Source organism: Tripterygium wilfordii, chromosome 12 (assembly GCF_013401445.1).
Source record: "Tripterygium wilfordii isolate XIE 37 chromosome 12, ASM1340144v1, whole genome shotgun sequence".
NCBI classification, from domain to species: domain Eukaryota; kingdom Viridiplantae; phylum Streptophyta; class Magnoliopsida; order Celastrales; family Celastraceae; genus Tripterygium; species Tripterygium wilfordii.
Window position 1 is genome coordinate 8,843,489 of NC_052243.1, and position 21,536 is coordinate 8,865,024.

General features: G+C 34.9%; 1 protein-coding gene across 1 annotated transcript; it reads left to right on the top strand.

Annotated features, from left to right (window-relative positions):
* Positions 1-21,038: 21,038 nt before the first annotated feature.
* Positions 21,039-21,536, top strand: LOC120010528 (secreted RxLR effector protein 161-like). Its single transcript, XM_038861317.1, has one exon. It carries the CDS (start codon positions 21,039-21,041, stop codon positions 21,534-21,536), a length of 498 nt encoding a protein of 165 aa, XP_038717245.1.

Genomic DNA, 21,536 nt, shown 5'->3' on the forward strand with positions numbered 1-21,536 from the left:
TTAGTGTGTGTTACAAAATACGAAATGGAAATTCAAATGCAAAAAGCAGTGACTCACTCGAAGTTTTTGGAGTTTCAGAAGGAATTGAGTGGGATGATGTATCGCGGTGTCAAATCAATGTGTACCGTTGATTTAGGGACACAATACATTCTATAAGAAGACATTTTTTATGGTGAAGGTAGCAAGAAGAAAGTTATGTTTACTGTAATGTATGATGGATTTAACGTTGGGTGTTCTTGTTTGAACTTTGAGTTTAGGGGAATTTTGTGCAGGCATGCTATAACTGTCCTTCTGGCAAATGATGAGTATTTACTTCCTGCATCAGTTCTTCAATATCTAATGATCCGATAATCAAAAGAGGGAAAGGACGCCTACGCAGTGTGATGAAGAATAAGGTTTTTAAGAGGAATTATGGTGGTAGCACGAGCAACGCAGCTGGAGGATCTGGGACAAATGAAGATCTAGGGTGTTAAGTGTTGTTATCATTCCAGTAGCTAAATATATTATGTTTTAGTAGTGTTTTTGTATCACTGTTTTTAATGCATTATGAATTAACAATGTAATTCTCGATTGTTATCATTCCAGTATCTAAATACATTATGTTTTTAGTAGTGTTTTTGTATTACTGTTTTTAATGCATTATGAATTAACAGTTTATTTAACATATCTATCCGTGGTAGTAACTTATTACATTATGTTTCGGTAGTATGTTTATCCACTTGTCAATTAATTAACAGTGTATTTAGATCACGATAGTGATAGCGTTCAAGTTTGTCTTGTTAAATTCATGGTTTTTCCTTTTTATGTCAATGATTTATTAAAATCTAATATGATAGTGTATATTATTCGTTTTTATGACCCAGTTGAATTTGTTCCCTAGTTTCTTCATGGAAGTTGAATTCGTTATTATTACACTACGATTATTATAATTTATTTGACTTTATTACTGTAGTTTGGTTTCTGGGTTCCATTTGTGTTTGTAAATCAAATATTCATCACACTACGAGGTTTGTAATGTATTTATTGTGTATGGACAAATCTATAACTACCATGCATTTGTGCATATGAGGTTTAGTAATGTGTGTCTATTCATCTCACATTTGTTAATGCATTATGAGATAACCATATATTTACCTACAAAAATGCTTCAATCGATGTGGGGAGAAATATACATAGATTGTCATTTCAAGTTATAAGTCTCACTTGACTTTTAAGCATCCAAACATCAACAAAATTATAATGGTTCAAGTAACATGGTGAGTTTAACAAGTCTTCCCTTCCCAATTACATAACTAAAGAAATGCCTTGCTCATCATTTCCACTTTTTTGTAGTGATCCACATCCCATGAATATCAACCATCATTTAAAAAGTTATGAATGTATTTTGCCCTCAGTTGGTAGATGTCTGTACATTGCACACTTTGTGTCCATAACATATTCTTTGCTCAGAGAAGGCTCCAGTGTCTTGCAATCATCAATATTGCTAATTGTCAACTCCTTCCCATGGACATTTCTTTTCGGCTTTTTCTTTTTCACCTCACACTCAAAGTCCGAATCTTCATTTGGTATGCGTTCCTTTTTTTTAATACCCTTTACCATTGAGTTAGGGGTATATTTAGTCTTCAAACTTCGAGTTTGCTCCTGGTCAGCTATTTCCTTCATTGCTTCTACCCTTTTCTCATTCATTTCATCTTCATTGAACACTAATTGAGCTATGATATTATCATAGATTGTATCCTCTTATGCAGCCTCTTCTTTTTCTAATAATTCACTGTCAGGAATGACAAATTGGTCATCACGTGACTGCCATTTGTCATTAACTTCAACGATCTCCAATGTATTTCGCACCGCATCTTTCAGCATTTGAATCTCATCATTAAGCTGAACATTTGTGGCAATCACTCTATCCAATTCAACTTGCAGCTATTGATTTTTTCTTTGTTCATTATCCTTCTCAACCCGGAGCAATTCAAGAGCATACATTTTAGACTTCAACTCTTCCTCCAATTCTTGTATTTTTTGGGATGCATCAATTGATTGATGTCCTCCTGAATTTGTTTCAACATCATCTTCACTGCCATCGTCAAATTCAGATGATGGATCACTGTGAACTGAACTTGTCACGCCCTTCTCTCCTAAGGTATACAAAGTGTACCTATTCCCACAAGAACGTGACCGACAGGGGACCCCATCCCCCGTACCAAGCCTTAATCCAATATATAAACCTAATAAAGTATATAAAATGAAAACAACTCCTGAGACATATAAAATAGTCTCTCCAAAATACCATACATACACTCACCAAAACCATCGTAGTATCTATACAACAACGAAAATAAGAAGACATGTCTACCTGAGATCAAACTGAGTAAATACGTAATATATACAAAATACAATACCCAAAGTCCTCACACTCGGCTAAAGAAACAACTCGAGACTACACACCAGCTCATGCGTCTTGCCACTGACCATCGTCACCTATATCCAACTCACCTGAAAGGGAAATAAGAAGAGGGGTGAGCCAAGAAACTCAGTAGGGCATAGAAAGGGAACACCGATATCCAGAAATAAGAAAATCAAGGAATTTGATGCATAATATGAAATACAATTAATATGTAACTATCAGTAATCCAATCAAGTAACATGACAGTCGATAAGGATATACAACACCGTAACCACAAACACCAGTCTCCGGTAATCCATAATCCATAATCCACCCTTGGACCCACCCTAATCCCCGTTGGGTGTCTCCTAGTCCAGGTCCACATCGAAACTGGATGAGGATCCGATATCCTAATAGCATAGCCTACACCAGAGAGCATCCCCTGTGATGCACCTCACCTCAGACGGTCTACAGGTACGTACCCAGTTTATTGTATAATCCATTATAATCCAATATATTAAGCTCCTATATGGGCCCCACAGTCTACATCAACCATCTCCAATCACCTCACTCCTAAAAACATACCAACAATGATAATCAACAGAGAATACGTGTAAAACATACAAACAGGTCGCATTTTCACCCCCGGAAACCGATAAAACCAAAATATAATAAGAGTCCGTGAAACCGAAACCCTAGAACCACACGCGAGAGACACGGAAACCCCTACCTGGAAATCAAGATACTGATCGATACTTTTTATTGCAAGAAATACTTGCAACTCAATACCGACGGGTTTATCCCACTCGCAAGTGTACGTGCCGAAAGACAGTAAATGGTGAATGGGGTCGAATCCACGAGGACTGTATTAACTACCAACTATAACTACTGACAATAATGTAAAATAAATATTAACTACTTCAAATAGCAACTAATAATAAAATTGAACTAAATATCAATGGATGAGAACTAGCTTGGGTTTGGCTTGCCAATTACCTCCACCTGTGCACACAGATTAATATGCAATCACACAATTTAAAAGTCTAACAATGTCAATTGAAAGGCCTTGGTCCAGCTGCAGTCAATTAGATTTCCCTAAACAACGATCCTGACTTTGGTCCAGTTGCAAGATCTTTTCTTATCAAAGGAGTCTTGGTTGGTCTATCCTAAGAGTTTCCTAAGACAAGCATAAGCACTAGGAAATCGACAGTTGCACAATCTAGGATAATGGTCTATTACCCAATCAATTATGTGCTATGTTCCCAAAACTTGGATCTTACGCAAGTTCTTGTTACTTCGTCAAACACCGGGTCATGGTCAGCCGAATATGTTTAACTAACAATTCCTAAAATTATGATGTTGATCAGGCATGCATAACAATAAGAAATAAGCAATCAATCCAGAGAACAAAGAATTAAACTTAGTCTGATTGTCAATTAAATCTGTGCACAAGGTTTATGGTAGAAGTATTACCAAACCCTAGCTAGAAAAGAATTTAGCTACACATAGTCATAATAAAAACCATAAAGATACTCATTAACAATGTTCAAATCAATGGAAGAGTGGAGATTTGCTGAAGAATTGATTCGCCGAACTTGATATTTCTTCTCCTCCCTCTTGCCGTCACACTCTCTCCAATAGTAGCCCTCAATCGTGCAGCCCCCAAAAGTTGTCTTCAACTAGGCATATTACTGCTTATATAGTGCTTAGCAAACCCTAAACTGGCCCAATTGTCCTTGCCACATCAGCAACTTAATCACACAAGTCTGATTCCCGCGATCCGCAGCCTCAACAGGTTGCGCAACAGGTCACAAATCCAGTCCAATGCCAGCTTTATCCTCCAGTAATACCTGTTCATAAAAGTAACAATATGGGCAGTATTTTTGCACTAAACATAATAGAAAAATAGTAATTTTAAGCCCATAAAAATAGGTGTATTTTACACCCAACATATACAAATACCAAGCACGCGTCCCTGATTAACCCCTGACTCTGAAAGTCAACCCACTCCGAATCTCAACCGGGGTCACCGTCTACATCGAAAAACACGATATATGAACATATAGTTAAAATACGTTCGGTCAACTACGGTCAATGGTCAACAGTGGTAAACCGGGTCGACCAGAGTCAAACAATGTCAAACCAAGCCAAATGGGTCAAACCGAGTCAAATGGGTCAACTCGACCAAACTCGGCCCAAACCCATTTAACACCACCGTCGGTGATTCAGCCACCCAAATCTGTCAAATCTTACACCAAATTGAAGAGCTCGATGAGATGAACTCATAGGTACCTGAAACAAGCCAAACCGTAGCCGGAATTGGCCGGATCGACCAAAGGAAGTTCACGGTGGCCGAAACTTCAATCCTAGATTTCTCCCAAACCAGAGCTCCGTTCGATGTGATTCAAGTTGGGTTATGCTCGTCTCGTCCATACGCTCCTTTTGGTACCAAGTTCAACCATCACGGTCGCCAGAATCGGGAGATCGTTGTTGACTCGTGTGAGAGGGAGAAATAAGAGAGAGAAAATGTGAGAGAAATTCGTGAGAAAGAGGGTATTTTTGTAATTTTTATTTTTTTTATTTATACAATCTTTTACTTTCAAAAACACTCATCTTTCAAAAACTCCCCTTAATAAAATGTTTCAATTAACTTTAAAAATTCATAATAAATCCAATTTAAATCCGATTTGAGTGATTCTCATGCCAAAAATTTTCTTTTTAAATCCGTCATTTATTAAAAATATTTTCATAGTTTTATCTTGATTTAATTTTTATTCTCCCCAAATCCCGATTCACGATCACCGAGGTTCACTCCACCTCGATCAACGCGTTAAAGTACTATGAACAGTGTATAATTGGGTCAGGATATTACAGAACTGATGCTTGGTGTGTCTGCATTAGAACCTGCTTCTAATGGCACACAATCATTCCGTAGTGCTTCTCTCTCTTTTTCATCACTGAACAATTCACCTTCAATCACCTGTTGACATATGTATATCAAATAGGTGTGCAATACATTATAATTTGATAATGTATTTAATTAATGTGAACGACAACAGTATAAATACATTATAGTTTGGTAAAGTATTTAAGTACTGTGAACCAAAACAGTATAAAATACATTATATTTTGGCAGATTATTCAAGTCCTGTGACCCAAAACAATATAAATACATTATAATTTGGTAAAGTTTTTAATTATTGTGAACCAAAACAATATAAATACATTATAATTTGATAGATTAATTAAGTTCTGTAAACTAAAACAATATAAATACATTATCACTTTGTCAAGTATTTAATACTGTTAACCAAAAATCATACAAATCCACTATACACTAGGCAATGTAATTATAAACTGTCAAATACATTATAATTTGATAGATTAATTAAGTTATGTAAACTAAAACAGTATAAATACATTATCACTTTGTAAAGTATTTAATACTGTTAACCAAAAATCATACAAACTGTTTTTACATAATTAACAAACCTTCCCCCCCACCACAGTGCGTATATACTGTTTTTTGAAGTTCTTTCGCCATCCACTTACGTCCCACTTTACAAACCTTGGGAACACGCCAGACTTTGCGGGGGTGAAAACAGTTGTGTGTTCACAAAACCAATACTGCATGCAAATACACATAAACTGTCACCGTAAATACTCATCAATTGGTACTCGCACAAAGTAGTTATTACTTACCGAGATCAAAGTCGCACAACCTGTAACTTTTTCTGTTTCTTTTCGGTACTTCTTAATTGATTGCAGGATGTTCTCTAAGATTGCATGCGACCAATTCCATTTGTTCATGTCCTCGACCACATCAACAAATTTTATGAAAGCCCGTGGTAAGGCATCTGCTCTTGTTGAAAAGAAGAGAGTAAGACATGTGTATAGCACAAACAAACGTGCGACATCTTTTGCGTCATCGTCTGTATCCCCTAGAAAAGCATTGTCAATTGCTTGCTTTATATTGGGTGATCTCATCATATCAATTCCCTTAAACCTCCGATTCATAAATTCACAATCATCGGGCTTCTTACTTCGGTCTATCTTCAATGGAATATCTCCAGACACTACTCCAAAGATCAAAGAAACATCATTCTCTTGTACGATCAAATCATGTTTCTTGGTATTTATTTCCATATGATCCTCCTTCTTGAACACATTGTACAAGTTTCAAAAAGGTGTCACTTGCAAAAACTTTTTATGAATATTCTTCAATCGGACGCTTCTTAATAGTGTCGTTATCCCTTGCAGATTAGATCGGCACTGTAATTTGGCCATACTGAAACAAAAAAAATGGTAGTAGTTACATTATGCATACAACACTTGACCCAATACATTATGCAAAATGGTAATGTATTATACATTTCATTATAATAACAACTAAACAGAACCATTCAAGCCAAACAAATGCATTACTAAAAAAAAAGTGTAATCAAATATTTGGTGGAACCAATAAATCACCAATCCAAGACATCATGATGAGGAGCAGTCCAACAAACAATAATGTCTTGAATTTTGTTGCTTTGCAACGATAGCAGACAAAAGGGTTGTAATTGCATTGCATTAAAAAATCAACAGTTAAGCGCAATATGCAAACCTTCTTCATTCAGCATGACAGATTTCTCTAACTATAATAAAGGATAACCATTTCAATTTATAAGAACATGACTTTAATGCTAAATACACTGTATGATAAATACACTATATCACAACCGAACAAACAAACTATAACAACCTAACCCCACACTAAATATCTAAATATACTACCATCATTATTATAACCAACCAAAATGGCAGTGTAATCAACGATTTATTCTACCCGCAAAATGATTTTGTAATTATCTACCCAAAACAAAATGGTAGTGTAATCAAAGATTTGCTCTTGATACAAAATGTAACCCATAAAAAACCAAACTAAACCATTCAATAATGGGCAGCGTAGGTTCAAGTAATTGCAAACTTCATGTCCAATAATTCAAAACTAAAAATTTCAGTCAATAGAATGACCAGATAAAACAACATAAAAATGGCAAATACATTCTTTAAAAACAAATGGAACTCTCAAAGTTCATAAATTTACCTTGTATGTGTATTGCTAGTCGGTATTAAGCCAACACAAGCAAGAGCAACCCAGAAATCTGTCCTTCTTCGAAGCGAATTCGAAAATACTATCTATTTCGACAGCGGTTGTCTAGTCAATCATCGTCGGCGACAAAAAGTGGTTCTCGGAGGTGTTAACACGGTCGGAGTGGTTGAGAGCAAATTGGGAGGATAATGGAAGCTTCTCATGTACGTCTTCAACGAGGTTTGAGTGTTTTTATCTTGGAAATCGGAAAATAATCTACAAATATTATTATACTTTTCTTATTTTGAATTTCAAAATTACCCAGTCAGCCTCCTAGTCAGCATGCCATGTCATTATGTATCTCTATGTATACCAAATCTATGTATGACTATCATAACCGTTTTGAGGGATTACTTTATAGAAACACTCAATCCAACCAGTCCCTCATACAATCCCTCAAATTAAAAAAATCCCAAACTTCTCCTCAAACTTGGAGAGATTCCAACCTCCCCCAAACTATTATTTTATTATTTTCTCTTTCCTCCCTCCCCTCATCTTCTCTTTCCTCTCTACCCACTTTATTTATTCTATTTTTAGGTTTATCTAATCTAATAAAATAATTAAAATCAAAAGACTTTAATAGGGTAATATTTATTTTTTAAATTTTTTTAAAAAATAATATTAAAAAATCTTTATTTAGGATATATATTTATTAATATTATTTTATAATTAATATTAAATTAAGATATTGTTAATATTAAAGTAATATTATTTGTATTTGTAATTATAATAATAAGTTAAAGTGGAAGGTAGTGAAAGGTGGTTATGTTGAAAAAATAAAATATTTGATGTGATGTGATGTTAGAATAGGGGATGTGATTGGAGTGTTAAAATAAAGATCCTCTAAAATAGATTTTTGATTAAAATAGGGGAGAGGATGTCCCTCAAAATGATGTTTCGAGTTGGACTTGCTCTTATGAATCTAAATCGACACAAGGCACCAATACATTTGACAAAAAAGGGTTTCAATTTGGGTTATTGTAGTTTTTTGTTCGTCTAAAACTTTGTCTGGGTTGTAGTTTTCTTGTTGATCAGGTTTCTTACTGATTGTTTCCATCCTTCGCCACAGTAGGGTTATGTGTCAGTGATAATTGTTTTTTTCTACGTGGCTTCATTGAATCTATCAGATATGCTGAATGTAATTCACTTAGCTTGGTGCTATAAGGAATTTGTTATGTTGACTTTCCAGTAGGTTGTTCAACTATCAAATAGATGTTAACTTTAGTGTCTAGAGAATGTGTTTATTGTTGGAATTATTAGTGGAGCACCCAAGATGTGTTTATTTTCTGATAAAATTCCATAAGGATTAGTTATTATAGACAAGACTCAAGTCTCCTAATGTGGTTTCAAGTGAGCTTATAACAATTCAATCAAATTCAAAAAGTGATTTGAATACTAATCCTATGTGAGCTCTATCCTTAAGTCTCTATATAGGACTAGTGAAGAGATTAAACGTATGCTTTTTACAAGCACATTAGCCAAGAATTGGATACTTCCAATTCTTCAACAAAGGAGAGATCAAACACTTGTGAGTGTTAGAGCTAACCTTTTTCTAGGTCGTTTGGGTATTTCCGCTAGGGGTGTGCAAAACCCATTTAAAACCCAACCAACCCATACCCCAACCCATGTCAACGAGGGTTAGATATGGGACATATATATCTAATCCATACTTAAAATGGGTCAGGTGAGGGTTGTGTTTTTTTAAACCCATTTTGACCCAACCCAACCCCATTTAGAATTAAATGACATAATTTATACTTATATAAATATACTAATATATGAATATATTATATGTTATACTAAGACCTATCCACATTAATCACAACCCTTAGCTATTAAATGTACTACAAAATTTTTTATATTGATCCTTTGTTTTTTATATTAATCCTTAATTCATTAACTTAAATTAATTGCTTGCTCTATGGATTGAAACCACCCAACCCAACCTAAAATGAGGTCGATTGAGGGTTGAAGGAACCCTCACCTGAACCTATGCGGGTCAGATGAGATCTCTCTCCAAACTTGACCCAACCCAACCCAACCCATGTGCACCCCTACTTCTCACTGCGTATATGTACGCTATCTACATCGATATCGAAGCTATAGTCACAATCGCATGCAAAATACCTGTAAAAAAATGATATTAGTATGCATGTACAAGATCTCTTTCTTTTAAAAACCTAATATATGCATGTTTTTTGGTTGATTCGTTGTATATGTTTCAAATGGATTTGAATTTACATGAAATTTTGGATGTGGGATCTTATACATGTTTAGAATAAGTCTTGAAAATTTCGTGATGTTATATGCTTTGAAGAGGCCTATCCTAGCAATAGTGACCTGAAACTTATTTTGAACACAACTTTTTACATAGACAAAAGTATGCTACGATTTTTGTATGTATAGAAAGTTTATCAAATTATCTTTCGAACGATATATTATTTGCCTAATTTGGATTAGTGGTTTAAAATTTATGGCATTTCAAAGTTTTTTGGACCTGATTGAAATATTTTTAAAAAAACTAGATTATGGTGTAAAAACTGTGCAGAGTTATTAAAATTCACTATTGGGAGTGAAGCTTGTATTATACCGCCCCACTTCCTGTCGTGTTTTGACCGATGTAAGGCCATTACCATGATCGAAATAATATGGCCGACGGGATCAAAAAAAATTCATTAGAAAAACAACCCTAGATGGCGGCACATTGGTTGCAGCCACCACCAACGTCTACACGCGTGTAGACTCTCTCTGATATGCAGTATGATTGGTGGATCCGGACTAAATTCTGGGTTGACCCGCTTGCGTTTGGGTTGGAATGAATAGGTTTTGGGGTACATTTTTGGATTGGGCCACACATTTCGAGCCGTAATTCTAGACTGACCTGCGTGTCTCAAGCCTAGCATCTAGAATGGACCAGAAATTGATTTGGCCCAAATAGATACCAGATTTAATTCTAATTATTAGAGTTAATGTTTTTAATTTTTCTATGATTTATAAGCCACTGTATATATTTTATGTAGTAATTTGCCAATAAAATATATGTTTTAAATTTGTTTAAACTCTTGCACTTTTTCTAAAAGTATTTATTTTTAAAATTTTGGGACTATTTAAGCTAGGGGTTGATGTGGGGTTGAGATTTGATACTCGTCAATTGAAATTTTTTTGCAAAGCATATAAAGAATACTATAATTGGATTTTTAGTAAAATTGAAAAGTGAACTCCTCGTCATCATCTTAGTAAGATGATGAACTTGACGAAGAGATTGATCTTAACAGTGGATTTGATAGTGATGACTCGATTAGATAGTCATAAACATTGAATCTTATCTCGAAATCATCAATATATCTTCGGATGTGGACATCATGGCCAGGGGCATGCATGATGGGCCTGGGGCAGCTGACATGGACAAACCAATGTTGGATATAAAGCCTCAAGATAATCTGAAGGATTTATTGATTTTAGTGGTGATTCTTATCATTTTAGGGAGCATCTAGAATTATTAGAAAGCAATCTCAATTTTAGTCATTTAATTCATTTAAGACTTTCTATAATTTTTATTATTTGGATATTATTTTATAATATTTCTATATTGTTGTATTTAAGTTGGAGCAATATGGTTGAAGTATGCTACTTAAAATTGATTATATACAAGTATATATATTGTTTCTCTTGGCATGTGTTATACTACTATGTAGTATGTTTTGGCTTGAAATATGAAACAATAATGTGTGACAATATACGTACTTGACTCTAAGTGTGAATTATTTTCTTTTAGAAGAGTTATGGCTACTTCAAAAATTAGTGTCACTGACCTGAATAAAGGTGATAAGCTGACTCACAAGAATTATGACATTTGGCATCGTAAGATTGAATATTTGCTTGAGGAGCAAGATAATCTTGAAATTGTGACTCAACCAATGGTGGAACCTCCACAAGGTACCATGGCGCAACATAGACGGGACCAAGAAGCTATTCAGCTTTCAAGCACAAGGATTGTATTGTTCGCATTTTGATGCTAAGTAGCATGCGAAATGACCTAATGTTTCGTTTTGAAAAGCATAGGTCGGCGAAGGTTGTATGGGATACCATGAAGCTGCAATTTGGGGGTACTACTACCACCAGATTGTGCCAATTCACCCTCAACTTTGAAAGGTTTGTGAAGCGTCCATATACAATTATGAGGCAACATCTTACCATGATGGCTAACATGATTAGCGAGTAGGGGGAGGCTGAGCACGTGTTGACAAATAAGCAACAAGTGCAAGTTGTGATTCGTTCCTTGCCATCCTCATGGGAACATATGGGGGTAAATCTTACCCACAATGAAAGCATTATCATTTTTTATGATGTTTCTAGACATGTTGAGCTGGAAGATGACCATCTTACAACTATTAAGCCCAAATCTAGGCGAATGTGGCCCAAACCAATAAATGCAAAGGAGGCTATAAGGGTAAGGGTAAGGGTAAGGGCCCAAAGAAAACTAAGTATGATGTGCAAGAGCCAAAGAACCGAACCACAAGCATGGTGGAAAGAAGAAAGACAAGGCAGAAATGACTTGTTTTAAATGTGACAAGTTAGGTGACTTTGCTCATGAATTTCCCGAGGTGAAGGTGAGTAATGACCATTCTATCCTTTCTCAATTATTTGTAACTAGTAGTTTGATGTTGGTTGAAACTATTCATTATTGGATTGTAGACTCAGCAGCAACGTACCACATAGCTCAGGATAGATTGGACTTTGTAGATTATCGTGGCATTTCAAAGGGGAGCCGTAGGATTTACATGAGAAAAGACACTTATGTTGAAGTGTTGGGGATTGGTACTTACAAATTGAAACTGTAAGGAGGAAGCACCCTTTACATCCATGATGTCTTATATGCCCCTACAGATGGAATCTACTCTCTATTCTAGTTCTTCTCAATTTGGGTTTTCGTTTCAAATTTAAAGTTGGTTGTGCTAAGTTTTTCCTGGACAAAGTATTTTATGGTTTTGGTTTTGGTTTTTTACTTAATGGTTTAATGTTTTGGACACTGTTAATAATGCGAATGATAATTCTGCATCTTTTGTTGCTACATATGCTAATGTTTCTAATAGTAGTATGTTATGGCATGCTAGATTATGAGACATTGGGCAATTTAGACTTAATCGTCTAGCTAAAGAATGTCTATTGGGCCCATTAGCCAAATGTGAAAATTATTTGGTTGGAAAAGCAAAAGGATTGACATTTGGAAAAGCAAAAAGAGCCAATTATCTTTTACAATTAATTAATTCATATATCTGTGGTTCAATGAATATGAGGGCAAGACATGAAGCCTCATATTTCATCATTTTTATAGATGACTACGCGCAATATGGTCATATCTATTTGGTCTCTCATAAATTCGATGCACTAGAATGCTTCACTAAATATATGATAATGGTAGAGAATGAATTAGACAAGAGCATAAAGGCTCTAAGGACCGATCGTAGAGGTGAGTATCTATAAAAACAATTCAAGGAATTATGTGATAAAAAGGGTATAGATAGACAGCTAATTGTTGCCTATACCCCGCAACAAAATGGCGTTGCCAAAAGAAGGAACATAACCCTTTTGGACATGGTTAGATCAATGATGGCGCAAGCAAATCTACAAATTTCATATTGGAGAGATGTATTGTTGACTACAGCCTATGTACTTAACCATATGCCATCGAAATCTGTCACATCAACACCTTATGAGTAATAGACAAGTGAAAATCCCAAATTGAGGCATTTGCGTCCTTGGAGTGTTGCAGCCTACATTCATACTCCTACTTCTAAATTTTGAAAGTTGGGGACCGAGGAAAGAAATGTATCTTTTATAAGGTACTGTGAAAATTCCAAGGGTTATGTCTTCATTGGTGAAGACAATGATGGTAGGGTGTCGGAAATTGAGTAATGAGATGTCACATTCTTAGAAAATGAATTCCCTACTCAAGGGGTGGTTGAGAAGGATTTTTAGTTCTATCACTCTAAAAAGATACTAACAATGGCGCAAGTAGTTGCCCAATTGAGGAAAATGAGGAAATACCACAACCTCTTGGGGACAGTAGGAGTGACATTATACCCGAAGATGTTCAAGAGGAGCATAATCAAGTTAAATCTCAATCTCGTAGGAATGTGCGTGAACTTGTCCCTCGTCGTCGGTTTGAGATTGAAGAGGAGACATTCATGATAACTCTACTAGATATTGAGGATAAGCCAAAGTCAATTAAAGACGCTTTCTCCAGTCCTAGATCTAAGGAATGAATGGATGCAACGAAAGATGAGATGAAGTCAGTGGAACAAAACCGTGTTTGGGACTTGATTAATCTTCCACTGAACCGAAAAGCTATTGGGAATAAATGGATTCTCAAAATCAAGGGTAAGGCTGATGGGACCATAGATTGATATAAGGCTAGATTAGTTGCAAATAGCTACAATCAAAAAGAGGGAATAGACTATGAAGAGACTTTCTCACTGGTTGTGAGGATCGCTTCGATTCACCTCATCCTCGCAATTGGAGCACAAATGGATTTGGATTTGTTCCAAATGGATGTAAAAACTACATTTTTAAATGGAGAATTAAATGAGGAGATCTATATGGATCAACCCTTTGGTTTTTTAGGTCAAGTGTAACACCTTGTCCAAAAAAGTGAAAATGAGAAAATTTAATAAATAAAATTGAGGAATTTAATTGCGGAAATTTCGGTTCAACGGGTATGAATCGAATTTAAAACGGATTCAAAATCAAATTTAAAATGTAGTAAAAAAAAATTAAAATTGTAATGGCAAAATCGTGAATAAGTCATTGGTAATTTTGTAAATAAAACATTCAATGAGACATATTGGTAAATTTGTTGATTGGTAATTTTGTAAATATCACTACTGACAAGGGAATATTCAAAACTTATTTGAGTGTCACTTTTGTAAATAAGGTGTCATTATATGGTAAATGATTGAAATGGTGAGGGTGAAATGGCCACTTGACAGCAATAAAATGTTAATAAAAAATAAAAGAAATAAGATTTTGCAAAAAATGCTCAACCCATTCTCTCTTTTGTTCCCGGCACGCACACCACGACCACGACGGAACTTTGTCGTCCTGCCACCATTGGTCCCAAAAGAACCCCCAAGTCCCAAGCAATAAAACCCAACCCTTCTTGTTCGACGAAATGCCATATAATGGCCGGAAAACCCACTTCAAGTAACGGAGGAGCCGCCGCTTTGCATCGTCGATCCAGTCAAATCCAATCACTATTCAGCTTGTCATCGCCACAATTCACCTCACCGGACTGAGAAGCACTTAGCCCAACCAACTTCTGGCCGAAACAATCCCGGATGTTTGAAATCCAACGTTGACCCGACATTGACCCGGCTGTACTTTAGTTTTCCGATGACCGCGAAGCTTGATTCCAACTTATTTCTCTGCTTTGAACAAGTTGACGATATTTTTTACTCCATACGGACAACTTTGGAACACCTAGGAAAATATATCGTAATATGTGATAATTCCATATATTCTCTCGTTTTATTACTCTCTAAACTTAGTTTTTGTTGGAGGATTGGCTTTAAAAATGATTTATTACTTTGTTTTCCTTATTTTCAGTTTTCTCGAGCACTTGGATGGTTTTTTATGGAAAACGATCGATTTTGAATATTTTGAAGAACCGTAAATTGAAGAATAAAGCTAAGATCTTGAAGAATATTGGAGAATATTTTTAGAATTTTTAGTGAATCCAATTGACCCAGATTTGGGAGACAAGTTGACATGAAGTGTGTTTACTGTAGAACTGCGCTATCTGTGAAGAAGAAGTGAGTTTAGAAGATTCCACATAATTTTTTGAGAGATGTATAAGTATCCCTAGAAAGCTAAGACATCAAGATTCAATTTAAATATTTTTTGAGATTTTTCTGAAGGACGGACCATGGGAAAAACATGTAAGACATCTAACAGTCCAGTTTCCTAATCAAAGAAGAAGTCAACCTCTTTCTTTTTTGTTGGGTTTATTGTTTTGGAAATGGATAAGTATCACAGAAACCCCTTAACTTACCAAAAAATGTCAATTCAACCCTCAAATTTTTTTTTATACCAAATTAACCCCTAAACTTAAAACAATGGTCCACATTAACGCTTTTGTATATTTTCCGTCAAAAATTACTGACTTGGACAATATTATATGACATGACTTTTGTGTACACATGTGACATAAATTTTAAAAAAATAAAACACTTATTAAAAATAAAAAAATCCCTCTATCTCTTTCTCCCTCCCTCCCTCCCTCCCTTCAATCTCCACCACCAACCACCACCTCCCACTACTATCATCATCAATCTTGACTTGGTCTGGTTCCAAGAACCTAAGATCTGAACCCAATCACAGAGCCTTGACATGGTTTGGTCCAAAAACCCTAAGATTTGAACCCAATCACATAGTAGAGTCGCCTTCCCGACCGGCACCACTGCAACCACCACAAGACAAATCGAAATCAAAAAGGCACAAGCACAAACAGATCGAAATCAAAAGGCACAAGCACAAACAGATCAAGAACTTGAGAAAGTTGTTACAATCTCCAAAGAGCTAAAACCTACCCAGATCACAAAGATATAAAGCAAATTGTTTGAATAGAAAATGGGGCTAGCCTTTCTTGACCAGCTTTGTCCCAAATCTGGGCCTTTATAACCTTGCCATCAACGTTCAAGCCGCGAGTAGCGAACTCAACACCAAAAGCAGGTTGGACTTGCGAATTGTTTGAGGGGTTTTGCACAAAAATTGTTTGAAAGAAGAAAAAAGATGAGGGACTCTCGGGGTAAGAGACCAAATAGCAATTTGGGTCTAATCTAGCTAGGGTTTAGATAGAGCCTAAGATCCATTTCGATTAGTGAATTTCCCATTTTTGATTCATAGCTCCGATCCTGAAAATCCCGTAAATGGATATCCTTAGCCTCGCCGGAGACGAAGGTAAGGCAGTTTTTCATAGAAACTATTTATTTTTTTAATCATAAGTAAAATAATGTGTCAACATTTCATTGACCAATGCCACATGTCTGCCACATCACATATCATTAAAAGATTAAAAAAATACACATAATCAATTAATGGCCACATCATCTCCGTTATGACGGAAAAATGCTAGAAGGGCTAGTGTGAACCGTTATTTGAAGTTCAGGGGCTCTTTTGACACGAAAAAAAGTTTGAGAGCTGAATTGACCCTTTTTGGTAAGTTGAGTGACTTCTTTAATACTTATCCCTTTTGTAAACCAAAGGTAACGTGGGGTTTCCTTGGAGTTTTAGTATTTGTTTTAGAGGAAGTTTGAGTTTTGAAAGAGGTTATTTAAGGAGGACTTCATAGATTCTCATAGACGTTCAGATACTCGGACACTCACCCGACTTTTCTAGGGTGTTCTCCACCCTTTCTTGTGGTTTTCATTCATGACTATGTGTAACTAAATACTTTTGCTAGGGCGTGATGAAGTCTTAATATGATTTTCTAGTTTGTTTATTACTCTTATCTTTGATTGCTCTTTTGATGTTAAATTTCTAATCACCGTGCTATATACTTGTTTGATTGCTTGGATGATTGGCCACCAACTAAGTTTTCGATTAAGTCATTTGATGCAAGTTCACGTAGATACCATAAAGGGTTTGGGATCAATTTCTTGTAATTAGGAATTAGGAACGCTTAGGGTAGATACCATACTCCTAGGATTTACAAGGCATATTAATGAATTCTTGGACATCTTACATGTTCATATTTGAGTTAGGTACCATAACCAAATTACATGTTAAGATAAATGAATTAGCCTAGATACCATAGATAATTCATGTCTTAGTGGATTCATCAACAACATCGATTGAGTAGATTAAAGGTGAGGTGATCAACAACTTGAGAAGATTATTAAGATGGATTCATTGTCCTAGTGCTTCCATAAATTTGCTTTCATAACCAAAATCCACAAGTTTGTGTTTTCTTTACTTAGTTATTTAATTTCATTGCTTGCTATCTACAATCAACCATCTCTCAAGAATTGTTTCTTTTTGCTAAGTCTGGTACATTAGTTAATCGTATTGTTTGTCCAATCCTTATGGTTCGACCTCGTTATTGCATAAGCTATTATATTACGGTCTTGTACACTTGACAGTATTTTAATTTGGGATTTTTGTTTGCTTATTTTGAGTGATCGAAAATTGCTATCAATATGCGTATACTTAAGGTATACGTGCAGGTATAATACGAAACTAGAATATAGTTTTAGTTAATAGGAGGAAATAATGTGTTTATTATTCTAAATAGATCATCATTATAAGTTAAAAAAAATATTTAGCTAATAATAGTTAGTTTATAAAAATGTATTTTTTATTTAAATAGATTTATTGCCTGTTTTGTGGAGCATCACGGAAAGCGGGCCCCCGAGCGGCGCCGCTCCACCAAACGATGAAAATTCACTAACAGAACCGCTGGCAAAGAAGCTCCTAATAGGAGCTTCTTCATGAGCGGAAATAGGTTTTTTTTCAAAAAACAATGGGGTCCACGTGGTCCCCACTTGTTTAATGATTTAATAATAGAGCACCGTACACATTGACATGAGGCCCATCCAACCATGATAATTTTTTTTCTCTCTTTTAAAAATTAGTGGGCTACTATTTGTAATAAGAGTTCATAATTATTAGAATAATTATTTTATAAACATTTATAATTTTATTAACTTCAATAAATTAATTTTAATTTTAATTCATTAACATTTATAGTTCAGATAATCATTTTAATTTTAATTGTAAAAATATTTATAATTTAAAATTAATTTTAATAAGATACTTAAAATTAACTTTAATAATAGATTATATTTATTAAATTACATTTAATTATAAAAATCATAAAATGTAATATTATAATTATTTTAACAGTAAATTTAATATTGAAATAAAATAATTAAAATTTAAAATACAAATAAACTATTTATACCTTAAGATTTTTAATTTTATAGGTGTTTAATTTTAATACATAATGATAAATCAAAAAATACAATAAATGTAACAAAATTTATTTGATTAATTAAAAAAATACTTCAAATTAATTTCAAATATAAATTATATTTGATTAATTAAATTAATACTTCAAATTAATTTTAATAATAATATATTTATTAGATTAATTTTAATATAAAAATAAAAAACTAATATTATAATACTTTATTTCAACAGTTTTTCCGCTGACGTCAATTTTTAGTTCACCAAACACTTCACAACATATTTCACAGCTTTAAGCTCAGCATATTTTTTACAGCATTTCCACTAGCATTGAAAATCAATTTTTTCGCTATGCCAAACGGAGCCTTACTAAACTTAGAATAGTTTACTAGAGTTGTCTAGAGTAACCGTTTACCAAGGTTGACTAGATGTATTTTGGTAATTCGTAAAAAAGGTAAAATGGTAATTTTAGTTCCAAGGGTAAAATGATAATTTGGACTAGTTGGGAATTATGATTGTTTATTAACCAATATGATACTGGTATATGTGATCAAGAAATGGGGCTCGACACTATAGGCGGCTAGTTATTTTGTGCACCACTATCGAGCTAGATGATTTCTTATTTTTGGGCTCTTAAACTTCAATATCGTTGTTAGTGCTTATTCTTGAGGTTTTAATCCTGGTTGAAATCACTCTTTGCATGCCATAAGTATTCCTTGAATGAATTGCCTTTAACCATTATTCGAGCTTTGGTGTTTTGAATGGTTCATGGTATATGTTTCTTGGACTTCTAATTTATTTGATTCCTATTCCTTGGTGTATTTTGATCATTAATATTATTGGACTCTTTCTATGGAATAAATTCATATCCCTTGGCATATTCTTAATTTGCATATTCTTGAACCCTTTTTCAATATGTCCTTGGCCTTTCTCTTGGAAATTGTCATTTCCCCAGTTGATATTCATTCTTGATTTCTTCTTCGGAAGAAAGTGTCACATGCATTCATGGTTTGAAATGGTATATGGGTTTATAAACCTTTGCATCGAATAATTACATACGGTTTTATATATATGTACCAATGCTATATTTAGTTAAATATACTTATAATATTTGGTATTCTAAAATTTGCATGGATTGGACAAATGAGAGGTTGATGTGGAAATGTTTTAAACTCTAGAAAAAGAGGCATGCATCATGGATTTAAATGATATTTTGTATTGAAATTGTGGATTGGATAAGTTCGACTCAATCGGTAACTCATGCCTAATTGAGCTGAGCTATAGGGAATAGGCCGAGGAACCGAAGCCACGATGGTCTAAGATTGAGCAAAGCTCTTGGCCCAAGATTCTTTAGTCAGAAGTAGGCTATTGAAACTATACACTCTAATACCTAAGGTAAGGCTCCGGATGTCCTGCTAGGTGTATTTATAGCCTAGTTAAGTAATAACTAGTGATCGATGTCCGATGAAAGATCGGTAGAGGATCGCAGTAAGGCTAAAGAAGGGTTGACTGTTGAGGTTATTATTATTATCCTCGGTGACTAGTGATGGTTGGAATATATTTATTTTATTTAAATAATTACATTAGTTTGTGAGCATACCTTGATGAAACATTACATCATTTTGTCGCATGGGCATCGTTTGTGGATTGTCATATCCGGTTTATTCCTGTTGTCCTCGGGTTCTACTTTTATTTCTCTTCTGACACAAGTCACTAGCTTTATATATTCTACTAGGCATTTGGCTCACCATATTCTTTTTCTTGTTCTTGTTTACCTTTGTTTTCAGGTGAGCAAGTTGATGAGTAGATGCCGGGTGAGTGAGGCGGCGTAGTTCATTTTGTGCATATTTGCACTCTGAATTTCTAGTAAAATTACTTTGTCTATTAGGATGTTGGTAATTCCGTTGTCATACATATTATGGATTTGCATATTAAACTATGCTTTTGAGGAACTTTCTGAGCCACTTTTAGGCATCCTTTCATATTTGGGATGGGTTCGACATGTTTGCGCCATTGCTATGCAATGTTGAGCCACGTCCACCGTTTGATCCCGGAGTATTTTTGTCATTTCCTCGTGCCCCCTTTCCCCCTATGGAAGTCAGGACGTGACATCAAGGGCCAAGAGTGCAAAGTATGCAAGCTCAAAATGTCCATTTATGGTCTATAAAACAAGCATCTAAGCAATGGAATCTCAAATTTCATCAAGCCATCTTAAAAAATGAATTCATTATGATAGAAGATGATCATTGTGTGTATGTTAAGACATCCAAGAATCACATCGTCATTCTATCCTTGTATGTGGATGATATTTTGTTGGCTGGGAACGACAACGAATTGATAGCAACTACCAAAGGATGGTTGACATCAAACTTTGAAATAAAAGATATGGGTGATGTCGGTTATGTGTTAGGCATGAAAATTGTGAGGGATCTTTCGACAATATTTTTGGTTTTATCCTAAGAAACTTGCATCAAAAGGGTGTTAGAATGATTCAATATACATAAGTACAAACCCATTGACACTCCTTGTGAGAAGAATGTGAGCCTTAGTAAAAATATGGAGCCTAAGACTCCAGTAGAAAAGGAAAGAATGTCCAGGGTACCATATGCCGGTGCCATTGGTCGTTTGATATACGCAATAATGTGTACTAAACCAGATATCATCTATGTTGTTGGGCTAGTAAGTCAATTTAATCAAACCCAGGACTTGAGCTGGAAAGAAGTGAAAATGATATTAAGATACTTAAAAGGAATGATGAACTATATCCTAGTTTATAGAGGGAAGGATTTGTGGTTGTTTGGATATTTTGATATTGACAGTGGAGGCGATGTACACGAACGTAAATCCACATTAGGATATGCTTTTATACTTAATGGAGGAGCTATCTCATGGAAAAGTAAGAAGCAAACTTGTCATGCCTTATCAATAATAGAGGCTGAGTACATTACATGTTGCTTAGCAGTCCAAGAGGTTGTTTGGCTAAGAAGGTTCTATAATATTTGTCAGTTGTTGAGTCAGCATCAGAACCTATCAAAATTTGGTGTGACAATATGA

Bases quoted from the DNA above. Each gene is read 5' to 3' on its own strand.
- LOC120010528 (XM_038861317.1), top strand. From the start codon at position 21,039: ATGGAGCCTAAGACTCCAGTAGAAAAGGAAAGAATGTCCAGGGTACCA.